We start from the raw sequence: 12,420 nt of genomic DNA on the forward strand, positions 1-12,420 counted from the left end.
TCATTTAAAATTAAAAATATTGGAATTAAAAAATTAAAAATATATTTTATAAAATTAAAGAACCAACTTAAAAGTTGGTTCATCTTAACTAAATATTTCGAGTTTGAATTTTTAATATGCAACAATAATTGAATTTTTTATAAGATGTATGTCTCACATAGAAAGTGCCCCCAATTACTCATCGGAATAAACAGATCAGAGACGATTCACACACCCATATGCCAATACAGGGTTCGAAACTGGGAGCTGACGCTCGAAGAGACGTGAAATTGCCATTGAGACAGTTGACTATTAGAAGTCTTCGTTGATGACAACAGAAATTTATGCCACCAACAAGGACGTGACTTTGAAAATACGAACTTGCCCTTGGTGGCAAGAATGCCGTGAAATAAACGGAAGTAGTGGCAAAGTCAAGTTGACCAGCTGGTGCTCAATTGTCAAAATTGGCAGCCATCAATGGTTTGAACGAAGTGGAGAGGTCATATAAAAAGAAAAATATCCAATTGGAGAGAAAAAGAGCGATGCTCATAATTACTTTCACACATATCTTGTTTTTTCTTTTCTTTCTTTGTTTTTTTTTTAATAAAAAGCCTCGTTTGGGAGAAATATATTCAGTCGTGATAACTTAAAAGAAAATTTAACCTTGACCGTTTGAGAGAAATATTGGAAAAATCAGTCTCATCTTCTATGCAAGCAATCTAAATAAATAAATAAATAAAAATCTTATGAAATAATAAAATTATTATGAAGTCTCATGTGTTTTACATTTGAAGTTGTTAATTATTATTGGATAGTTATTAATTATTGTTACTTAATCGTTAATTGAACAATTCCATGATCAACTGTATAGGAATAATCGAATATTTCAGTATACTTTTTCGGTCTCTATTATAATTGTAAGGCATTTTTTAGAATGACTTTTTAGTTATTAATATAAAACATTTGATGTGATATCAATTACGTTTTTCAACAATATCTTTATTTAAATTTATTAATTATAAAAAAAATATGATGAAAATTTAAAAAGCTTTCATTTAAATAAAAATAAAATTGAATATTTATTTTATTTTTAGAAAAATTTAATAATTTAACAGCTTGGTGCTTTATAATATGAATTAGAGAGAGTCACAAGTTATAATTAGAGTAAAGGACATAAAACTTCAAAATAATTTTATGCATTTTATTAAATTTTTTATTTAAATTACTTTTATGGGACTTAAAAATAATTTTTTTTCATAAATAAATCTAGCCATGATGGCTTCAGAAGAAAAATGGAACCTTTGAGCATTGACTTGTAATATGCACTAAGGACGACCTTGACTATAACGTTTAATTAATATATTATTTATTAGTGACTCTGGAAGTTACGTTCCATCATCCCGCCATCAATTATTACACAGATATTTGGGGCAATAATTACAAAAAAGAATTCGCAATTTGTGCTTTTGACAAGGTCATAAATAGAAAAAAAAAAATTTGGAACTTGAAACAGAAGTTCTATACCTTGAAGTTCACTCGCAAAACTGATTTTGTGTGAGCTAAATAATTGTCGATGTGTGAGATAATTAAGGTTACATGTAAAATATTAGTAATTAGGAGATCACCATGAAATATAAAATGAAAAACTACAAAACGTCCTCAAATTTTTAGATGACTCTGAAATCTGAATATTGGCTTTGCTACTAGGCTTATATGTATAATTAGTAAAGGTCAGTCTAAAGGAGTAAGGCTGGACACACACACACACACACACATATATTATTGGTTCAAAAATTATTTATTTTTATTTATTCAAGGAGAGAATGTCATTAAAAACATAACTTTGTGGAGCTCATATCTTATTTTCACATTTATCTTTACCCCCCCTTAAAATATATATGACTTCATTTATGCGAATGTAAGAATATTGCATGACAGGTGTGTTTCTTCCTTCCTTTCTTCGTAGAGAACTTGGATGCTCAATGCAACGTAGCAAGTTTATGTGTATATTTTCTCTTTAATATGATTATTTAGTGTCCAATAATATTGGATAATATTTAAATATTGTTAGGCTTACCAATTAAATGTTGGGATGAGTGATAAGGATTGTAACATCTTAATCAAGTAATTGGAAGCACGATTCTCAATTCTTGTGAATGGAGGAAGCCTTATTGGATAATATCTTTTGTTCTCTCTATCTTGAGAGATATTATTCTCTACTATCAGCGTAGGATAATGTCTCACAAAAAAAAAAAAAAAGGGAATCAAACAAGGGCAACTTTCTAAATGTGAATTTATATTTGCATAATTTGAACCCACAAAAACGTATTGAATCCCTTCTACTTGACCTAGCTAATATTAGTTACTATTTTGTTTCTGGCAAGATGGTCATGAGATGGTTTGAACATAAGATTTTTTTAATGAATGCATTGATTTCAGGATTCTGCCTTACTTCAAACAATCTCTTTAGAAAAAGCAAACACTCTTAGATACTTTCTAGATGGTCAATCAATGCAAAACTATCAAGCTGATCAGCTTTTCATGGAATTCAACCAAAAGTATTAAAAAGCTAAAAGAGTTTCCATTACTTGCATATACAAGTCTACATTGATTTTGAGGGCCAAAAAAGAGGAGTCCATATTAACTTTGACACTTGGGAATTTAGCATATTTTGACTGGGTTTTCTGGGTACTAAAGTGTAAAGAATTAATAATACAACAAAACAAAAAACTATACAGACAGAAAACAAGGCAGGAACGGAAAACCCCTAGTCAAAAGTACAGTAACAGACTCATGGGAAAAGAGGAGTGAAAAAAAAAACTAAACAAATTCAAAGATGGCTTTGACACTTAATAATATACTTATGAATAATCAGCTTTAAACATTTATCTTGACATTATATCATCCTTCTTGACAGTAAAGTCCCACAGGTCCCCATATTTCTCATTGAAGTCCCATATGTCCATGGTATTATAGTCATTTATCAACTTGTCTCGAGCTCCCCTTTCCATATTGTATATCTCGGGTTCAAAGTGGTGGGGTTTATCAGGTTTATCCATCTCAATAATGCAAAATATTGTTATGAATAAACCTGTTGCGATGTATAAGTACTCCCCCTGAAATGAAAGACAGATGATGAATAAGATTATTTCTAAGTGAAATAAATTGCAAAAGTACTTGTTATTCCCAAGCAGGGTGGCCATTGATTCGATTATTTAACACTTTATGAAGCGCCTAATTGAATTTAAAATTACCGGAACATGGAAGAAAATCCCAGCAGCAATGGCTGGAGGATAAAGCCATGAAATAAGCCCTGCAAGGAAATGCAAACAAAAGATCGTGGCTGAACATGCTTGGATTTTGAAACGGAAAGAACTTGAATGTGGTTCTTAGGTGTTTTATTCATAAGTTGTTTGATGATGTTATAATATACAAATGAACTTCTTTTTTTTTTTTTTTTTTTAAAGGAACTTAACCAAATATTTTGTAATTTGTAAATTACCGGAGACTAGGGGAATCGTACCTTGAAATCCTGTTGGTGGTTCTGCTGCTGCTATCTCTTCAGCAAGTAAACCCCAAAATGTTCCTGAAATGAGCATTTATTAGTTAGCCATAAAAAGGTGCCTTCAATCAGGAACACGTCTTTGATGAGATCCTATGTGGCATCCTAGGTGGCATACCAAGTCATCAATACATGCAATGCCTAGTCATTAAAGTAGAGGAAAGCCTAAGGAAAGAAATCCAGATCCAAGAGGCTATAATGTGTATTTGGAACCCAATTCACAACATTGAAAGCCCAATACACAAATATACACTTGATGTATTATTATCATGTAATGTACCTCATAAAATATTACCCATGCCATTTTCCACCCTTAACGGAAATTGCTCGTTTCCTCAATCCAGGAGCACTTTTCCGATGATGTATTATAATGAAGTAATGTTCCTCTTTAATATTAGCCATGCCATTTTCAACTGTCTTTAACACCGATTTCTGCTCTGAACCAGAATCAATTAGTTTCCTACATTCTTCCTATTTTAGGTCCAATTCCCAGTGCTTGACTTAACTATCTTAGTTAATTATTTGCTTTCATCCTTAACTAATAAAATCTTTCCATAATACATTTCAAGGAATCGATCCTGATGCACAGAATTAAAAATAAAAAAAAAAAAAGCATGAATGAAGATTCAGTAATACTCAGACCCAGATCAAAGTGCTACTGGGATCTTGAAGTTTTGGTTGAACTTAATTCCGTAGTCAACATCAGCTAGTCCCCTTAAAAATTTGTATTCACATAATTTGCATAGCATTCTAAGATTAGAGTTTACCATGAAAGTATATCAACTAGACCCAAACGCGTAGTTTTTTTTTTTATTTTTAAAAATCAAATGTCTGAATCAACTGTCACGAAGCTACTATCCTTCATCAACCATATTCATCAGTACCTAGGAAGCATCAGATCACACGAACTGGGCGCCAAAGAAAAATTTGACTCCCTCAAAAGTCATAAGTGATTTGAAGTGACACAACGTCGGTATATCACTTATTCCCAATTCTTTATAGTACAAAAAGAAAGGTTTTGTAAACAACAAAGCACGGAAATATTTAGTAGATTAGCCAACAAAATAGTAAACATTACTAAAAAAAACTCTCGTACCTTTCTTTTCTCCTTCAAAATAAGTATGGTGCCCATCATACTCTCCGTACTTGAAATCTTCCTGCAATATTTCAACAATACAAATCAAACCTATAACAAGATAATCCCAATTCCCATTAATCACTCACAATGTGCTCTATTCACAATGTAGAGAGAAAAATTGTAAACTATAACATACAGAGCTAATGCTATTAGTTTCCCAACGATCTACGGGTTCTTCATTGAGATCGGGCTCGATCTCAGCGAAACCCGCAGCATTCAGCCTCGTCGACGAGCTGCTTCGAGTTCTCAAAGCTTCATGCAATTTGAGAGGTGCAGGAACTGATACAGATTTAGGGTTGAAGTAAGAGAAAGTAAAGTTGGGAATTGAATTTGCAGAGAGAACTGAGAGTGAAGAACGAAGCGCCATGCTTGTGCGCGTTGTTCATTATCTTCTCTCTGTTATCCGTTATGGTGGGCTTTAAATTGCTGATCTTCGTAATTCTATTATTCTACTACCATGGCAAAAAACCAAAAAATGTGGACACGCGGCAGCTCATGGCTCGTCACCGCACTTTTCTTTTTTATAAAAACAAAAAATATAAATATAAATTCCTACCATTTACACAAATTTTATTATAAATTTTTATATTTTTTTATTAATATTTTAAATTTTATTTTTTAATATTCTAAGTTCTTTTAAGAGTAATATTATAAAAATTTAAAATATTAAAAAATAAAAATTTAAAAATTTAAAAAATACAAAAATACAAAAATTTAGGATAAAACTCGGGCGAATTACAAGATTTAAGGTTATGTTTTTCAAAAAAAAAAAAACAAAGACTAATTGCTTTGGCTACAAATTAACTTTTTTGCTAGAGATATTCCAGGATATTAGGTATTTTTTAATTATAAATTTTAATGTATTAATAATATTAATAATAAGAGTTTGTTATGAAAAAATAATTTATAAAAAATATATATGTCTTGGTGTAATTAAAAATAAGCACTTTAAGTATATAAAATTTAATTTTATATTTATTCTATTTAAAAGTATAATTAAAAAGATATACAACTTTTTTAGAAATTTAAGATTTTAATTATTTTTTAAACTTATGAAGTAAATACCAATGCATTGCACTCTCTCTTGTCTTATTTATAAAGTAAAATGAGAATGATTATTTTAATTCTATTTATAAGTCATGTCATTAATATTTTATTATAAGGTTTTTTTATCTTCCATTAAATATTGGTAAGAGAAAATTTATAATTAAAATTTAATAAGACAATTGACAGCTTATTAAGTCCACATACATACAATTAACAAATTTTAATTTTTTATCTTAATAAAAAAAGTGACTTATAAATAGAATTTAATAAAGTATTATGCATTGGAAGGAGTATTTAATAAGAAGCATTTTAGTTAAAAAATAATTTATCTTCTATTTTGAATGAAAAATCAAAACATACTCTTATAGTTAGCCAACATGGGAGAGAAGTCGCTCCATTTTTTTGATCATTATGTTTTCTTTACTTCTTAATCATAACCATTGATATCATTTTATTAAATAAATTTGTTTTAGAATAGATTTAATAATAATCATGATTAAAAAGTGGACGAAAAATGATGGTGAAAAGATGGAGATACCTCTCCCCTTATTTAACCTTGTATATATCAATTTCTATATTTTATTATTTATTGAATTTTGATTTTTTTACTTAGAAAAAATGTACATAAATCCTGATTCTGTCAAAAGAAAAGTTTATTATCAAATTCAAAAGCCTTCTTTTTGTATCGTTCATTTTTTTTCCTTAAAAATATTTTTAAAACATTTTTTTAATATTTTATCATTTCTTTAATGAAAATTTGTGTGTCTCAACTCTGCTAAAGCCTGAAGTATGGATCACATCATAAATCCATATATGCAATGAAATTTACGTTATATAGGTCCTGGAAAAGGGAGGAATAGTGGTATTGGAGAGTGGATTTATGGAGCTGGAAGATTCTAGCAAGTTCAATTACTTTATATGCTACATTTCTTTTCTTTCTTCCTTGTTAATATGTTTTTGGTCATGTAATTTTTCAGTAGAAGCTTCTTTGTTGTTTTAGCCTGAACAATTCAGAAGCTGGTCCACATATGGATATGCAACTAGGGATGGATGCAAAGATCGAGGAAGAATATGCTTACCAGTCTAACTTACTCCAAGAATTCAAAAATATCTCCAACATAGACAAGGCACGGATTTTTAAGTCAGACAGCTGTAAGTATCCTTTATCATCTTTTTTTTTTTCTTCCTCCACCCTTCTTGTAGCATTCATGATATTTGTGGTGATATTTCTATAATATTTTTGCATAGCATTGAGCTCTCAGGGAATGTTTTGTATTAGCCAGCCAAATCTTGTGGAAAACAAGAGAAGGAAGTTCATTCTATCCTGTACCATATTCAAAGAGAGCAACAGTTCTGTAAAATTTCAATGGGCTCCATTTCCCATAGAGATGTCTGGGGTTTCTATAATTATTCCATCCCCTTCTGGCTCAAAACTTCTTGTGGTTCGAAATCCTGAGAATGATGGTCCTTCTCGCTTTGAAATTTGGAGTTCATCTCACATGGAGAAGGAGTTTCATATCTCCCAATCAGTGCATGGTTCAGTATATACTGATGGATGGTATGTAGCACTATGTGACAAATTTTCCTACTGATATTTTTGATACTGTTCATTGTTAACCTGGTAGTCTATTAATGCATTACTGTTACTTGTTTGATTTGAAATGTTTAGTTTTGAAGTTATAAAGGTTAAGCAGTAGCTTCTGCAGAGCTTTTACAAACAGGTATTGTAGCACTCAAGCACAAATGATCATTTTTCTATGGCATAGGTTTGAGGGAATCTCCTGGAACTTGGGTGAAACTTGTATAGCATATATAGCGGAAGAGCCCTCTCCTGCAAGGCCCTCATTCAATGACATGGGCTACAAGAAAGGGGCATTTTCAGATAAGGATTGTGGTAACTGGAAAGGTCAAGGGGATTGGGAAAATGATTGGGGAGAAACTTATGCTGGAAAGCGGCAACCTGCGCTTTTTGTTATCAACATCAATAGGTTTTTCATCTTTCATGCGAATGCCAAAAATAATATGGGATAATTTCTAAGAAAATCCTAATTTAATTAGTGTTCTTCCAGTGGAGAGGTACAGGCAGTCAAAGGAATTGATAAATCTTTGAGTGTTGGCCAAGTTGTGTGGGCTCCTTCTACTCAAGGCTCAGAACAATATCTGGTTTTTGTTGGATGGTCATCTATGACAAGAAAACTTGGTATGAAGTATTGTTCTAATAGGCCTTGTGCATTATATGCTATTAAAGCACCATATTATGACCCGAAAACTTTTGAGCCAGAATCCCTGTAAGTTACTTTTCACAAGATCGTCTTGACTCCCTTTGTTTGAATACTTGTTAGGAAGTGAATATTTATTGTTAATTTGGTTATTTCTTTACTAAAGCATGAAATTAATGTTGCAGAAATAGCACTGCTGGGGAGACACGTGCTCTTAACCTAACTCAAAGCATAAGTAGTGCTCTCTTTCCACGATTCAGGTAAGCTGGTGGCGTCAGATACTTGTCTTTAGGATTTGTTACCCAATACACACTAGGTTTAATTTGTTCATTCATTACTTATTCTCCATTTCTTTCTTCTTGCGGATGACAAAGGATCTGTTTTTTTTTTTTTTTAATTCAAAAGTCTGCCTTCTCTACTTTAAATTTCATTTTTTTCACTTTCCTTGTATTTTAGCATCATGCTATAAGAATCTGTACTAGTTTTTGAAATAATATTCGTATATCAACTGCATTTCCATAGTCCTGATTGGTGTTCATGAATTGCCTACCAGCCCAGATGGAAAGTTCCTTGTGTTTTTATCTGCAAGCAGTTCTGTAGATTCTGGAGTCCACCTTGCAACAAATTCACTTCATAGAATTGATTGGCTAACCAATGGGAAAATACACCAATTTGTAAAAATTTATGATATTGTAAGTTCTTCTTATGTTACATTTTAAACATAGAATGCTTGTATTCTGAGCATTACAAGTGATGTCATTGTCCTTAGAATGCTTTTAGCGCTAGAACTAAATGCATACACTTTTCCTTATATGGTTTATCTGTCATCTGTGTGGGTTTGGGACTTTTGTCCGCTGGAAAATCTGCTTGCCTCCATCATTTATACTTCTGATGATAGAAAAAGAATACAAGTGTTATATCTTAACTGTGGAACATGATTGTTCCACAAAATTTATCGTAGGTATTATATTCAATGAGCTATTTGTTTTCTTGCCTGGTTGTTTCTTTCATATCCTATTTTATTTGTGGTAAATGGTATCGGTTGCACCTTATGTAGTGTTCAATTTGTCAAATTGTTCTTTCTGGCCTTATGATCTCTATCTGTAAGCAACATATTGAAAGGTAGCCTTTTAATATATCTGCAAAGATGATCAGCTCTTCAGGTCATGTGTGGTTTACTTACATTTTCTCTTACTTGATGAAGCAAAGGATATATTCTTTTTCCATAATTACATTTTAAGAATTCAAAGAAACCTTTTGAAACAGTTTGTCTTTGTAATTCCTTTGCAACAGTTGTTGGAAACTTGAGAGTTTCACAGAGCACATATCACTGATGGTATGACATGCAAAGAATAAGTAGTTTAGTTAGTTGGGGAGTTGGTTAGTTAAGATTTGCTAGAATAAAAGATGAAGGAGCCTATATAAGGGATCATAAGTGTGAGTCAGATACTATACTTAATTTAAAACCAGAAATATTGTTCAATTCCTCTATTATATGTCTCTTTCTCTTTTCTCCTTTGTCTCCTATCTCTTCCTCATTTCTTCTCTCTCTCCTCTGTTTTCCCTTCTTTCTCCCTCTTCCCTACTTTGTATATATCACAGTACCTTTTTTTAAATCAATTTTGAAGATTCCGGTTGTGATGTGTGCTGAGGATGGTTGCTTTCCTGGGCTTTACTGTACAACTATCCATAGTAACTCATGGCTTTCCGATGGGTACACCATGATCATATCATCCATCTGGCACAGCAGTCAAGTTTTACTTTCCGTGAATGTGTTGAGGTAACCATGATGGTTCGAATGCATCTTTGTTCCATTTATGCAAACACTTTTCCTATTAGGAGCTCAAGATCTCCGCGTTCCGATTCCTGATGGATTGCAAGTAAGTTATTCAAGAACTTTAAAAATCATTGGCTCTTTTTTATTTTGATGTAACTGCAATGCTTTGCTTGGCTTAAAGTTATATTTGTCAAAAAAGTTCCTTTCTTTTGCCAAAAATAACTGGCACTTGATTCAGGCATGTTTGTTTAATCTTTCTTCATGAAAAAACAACTTATTTTTCAAAAAAAATATATTTGTGAAATTTTACTATGTTTGTTTAAACTTTTCAAAATAATCAAAATTAAAAAAAAAAGATTTTTTATTACTTTGAGAAGTTACTTTGAGTAACTTCTAAAAATAATTTGATGTGATAAATATGAGAGAATGCCATAAAAAATGTTGAGATACACAAATATATTATAAAATTTTAAAATAACTAAATAATTGATTATATTTTATAAATACAGATCCACAAATATATCATAAAATCTAAAAATAATTAAATAATAATCAGTTTTTATTATTGTAACCAAACATAAAATAAATGTTTTTTATAAAGTCTCTACAAAATAAATATCTTTTTCTTTTTGGTAAAATCTCCAGACTATTTAAAAATTATTTATTTTTAAGCTTAAACAATAGGCCCATATTCCTTCTCACCCCAAGTTTGCTTAAACTGTTTGGTGTCCTTGATAGAAAGGCATTTCCTTTTCATCATCTCTATGCAATTTTTATTGTATGCTTTTAACTTGAAGTTATTATTCAACAATTTTTATTTATTGTAAGTAGGAACGCAATAATCATTTTTCATCCTCAAAATATATATATATATATATATATATATTTTGCAGTATGCTCGAGCTTTAAAGGAGAAAGGAGTTGAGGTTAAAATCATGATGTTTCCCAATGATGTTCATGCACTTCAAAGGTAGATGAATCTAACGTTCAAAACTTAATGTAGTACCAGTTGTGGAAAACATCTTTTTGTTCTATTCATGTTAAAGAAGCTATAACAATGAAGAGCTTCATACCCAATCAGGGTCTATGTTCTATTTCACCCTTTTTTTTTTTTGAAAAATTAATCATTTAATTTCTTTAATTTTAATTTAATTAAAACTTTATTCTTAAACTTTGATTCGATATAATTCAATCCTTATAGCTATAATCTCAACTCAATTAAAATTCAGTTCATGAATTTTGATGTAGTACATCTCAATTCCTACAGTCTTAATCATTTAAAACATTAGTTTCTAATGTTCAAGAAATAACTTTAATTCTTATATTTTTATTTTTTTTAAATGTAGGGACTAAACTTTTAAATGGTTAAAACTACAGTGATTTAGCTGTATTGAATTAAAGTCCAATAACTAAATTTTAACTACAAAACGATTAATTTTTTTTAAAGTAAAAAAAAAATCACTTGGCGTGTTTGTGCTAGTAAAACTAATAATCAATAAATGAAAACTACATCTGATGTTTTAGCTTCTCATTGCAGACCACAATCTGACTTTGAATGCTTCCTTAACATTGGGGTGTGGTTCAAGAAATTCTGCAAATGAACAGGTATTGAACATGTTCAAGTAGCTTTTGCTGTTCACATGTAATCTTGACCTCTCTCTCTCTGCGGTATGATTGGCAGGAGCAACAAGTTGGAGATGAGAAAAGTGAAGGGAAAACTACGTTTTCTGTCACTAAGAAAAGGAAATTGAGGGAGAGTTTTAGGAGAACTCTTCTTCCAAGATTACCCATTGATTTTTTCATTTTCTGCCTGCCACCTCCCTCCATTTGTTCTTATACTTGGTTGTAGTTTTAAAATTTTTATATTATTATATGTTTAACAATTTTATAAATAAAATTTAAAATTAGATAAAATGATATGCAATTATATTTTTATTCCATTAGTAATATATAATGAAAATTATATAAAGAATATATTAAAATTTTAAGTTTTATTATATCTAAATATTTTTTTACAAATATTAAGGTTGTTATTATCCATATAAAATTAACCATTTCTTCTTTTTCCTTGTTTGGCCAAGCATAAGGAGAGAAAGCACACAGGGAACCAAAATGAGCCTAACACTGCACAATGAATTTCAATATAAGCATTTTTTTAATATAATCATATTTGGTTGATCATAAGTATGATTATATTCCCATAGCAATCATGTTCCTTAAATATTGGGAATTTAGATTAATGACTTTATACCTATCAATTCTCATCCCAGGTGAATGACAATTAAGGACTTCATAAAATTACTAATTACAATTAGAAATCTTGAATAATTGAAATTTCAATAATAGAACAAGGTTCTTATTTGAAATTAAAAATATATATGATTGAAATTAACAATAGTCACAACATAAAAAACATTTGATTGAATCTCACTTAGAAAATAAAAAAAAGACATTACTAAAATGACTATTATAGGTTATGACTATTGTAAATCTTAATCACAAACTATAACACTTGAGATCATATTTTTTCCAATTGAGATTTACAATTATCCAAACCCATTATAGTAATTTTAGTAATTTCTTTTCTTATTTTTTTCAATGATTTACTTATATATTGACAAATATAAAAATTCACAAGTGCTTAGCTTCATATTCAGAAGTAATTTTGGTAAATTTTTAATTGACTATCGTATATTTA

At 30.3% G+C, this 12,420-nt stretch overlaps 2 protein-coding genes across 2 annotated transcripts; one reads left to right on the forward strand and one right to left on the reverse strand.

The window, feature by feature from the left end:
* Nucleotides 1-2,538: 2,538 nt before the first annotated feature.
* On the reverse strand, nt 2,539-5,092 carry LOC129320586 (photosynthetic NDH subunit of subcomplex B 5, chloroplastic). The gene is made up of 5 exons (XM_054966110.1): nt 4,816-5,092; nt 4,638-4,698; nt 3,503-3,565; nt 3,234-3,292; nt 2,539-3,095 (listed from the first exon to the last, which is right to left on the reverse strand). Exons 1-5 carry the CDS (start codon nt 5,044-5,046, stop codon nt 2,865-2,867), a joined length of 645 nt encoding a protein of 214 aa, XP_054822085.1. The 5' UTR covers nt 5,047-5,092; the 3' UTR covers nt 2,539-2,864.
* A 1,291-nt stretch (nt 5,093-6,383) lies between these two features.
* Nucleotides 6,384-9,815, forward strand: LOC129319629 (acylamino-acid-releasing enzyme-like). The gene is made up of 8 exons (XM_054964725.1): nt 6,384-6,878; nt 6,975-7,284; nt 7,493-7,714; nt 7,796-8,014; nt 8,131-8,205; nt 8,499-8,637; nt 9,574-9,725; nt 9,785-9,815. The coding sequence occupies exons 1-8, from the start codon at nt 6,755-6,757 to the stop codon at nt 9,813-9,815; spliced, it is 1,272 nt and encodes a 423-aa protein (XP_054820700.1). The 5' UTR covers nt 6,384-6,754.
* Nucleotides 9,816-12,420: the final 2,605 nt, after the last annotated feature.

This window comes from Prosopis cineraria, unplaced genomic scaffold, assembly GCF_029017545.1.
Source record: "Prosopis cineraria cultivar Desert tree isolate PC_DT_omini unplaced genomic scaffold, ASM2901754v1 PC9, whole genome shotgun sequence".
Lineage (NCBI taxonomy): Eukaryota > Viridiplantae > Streptophyta > Magnoliopsida > Fabales > Fabaceae > Prosopis > Prosopis cineraria.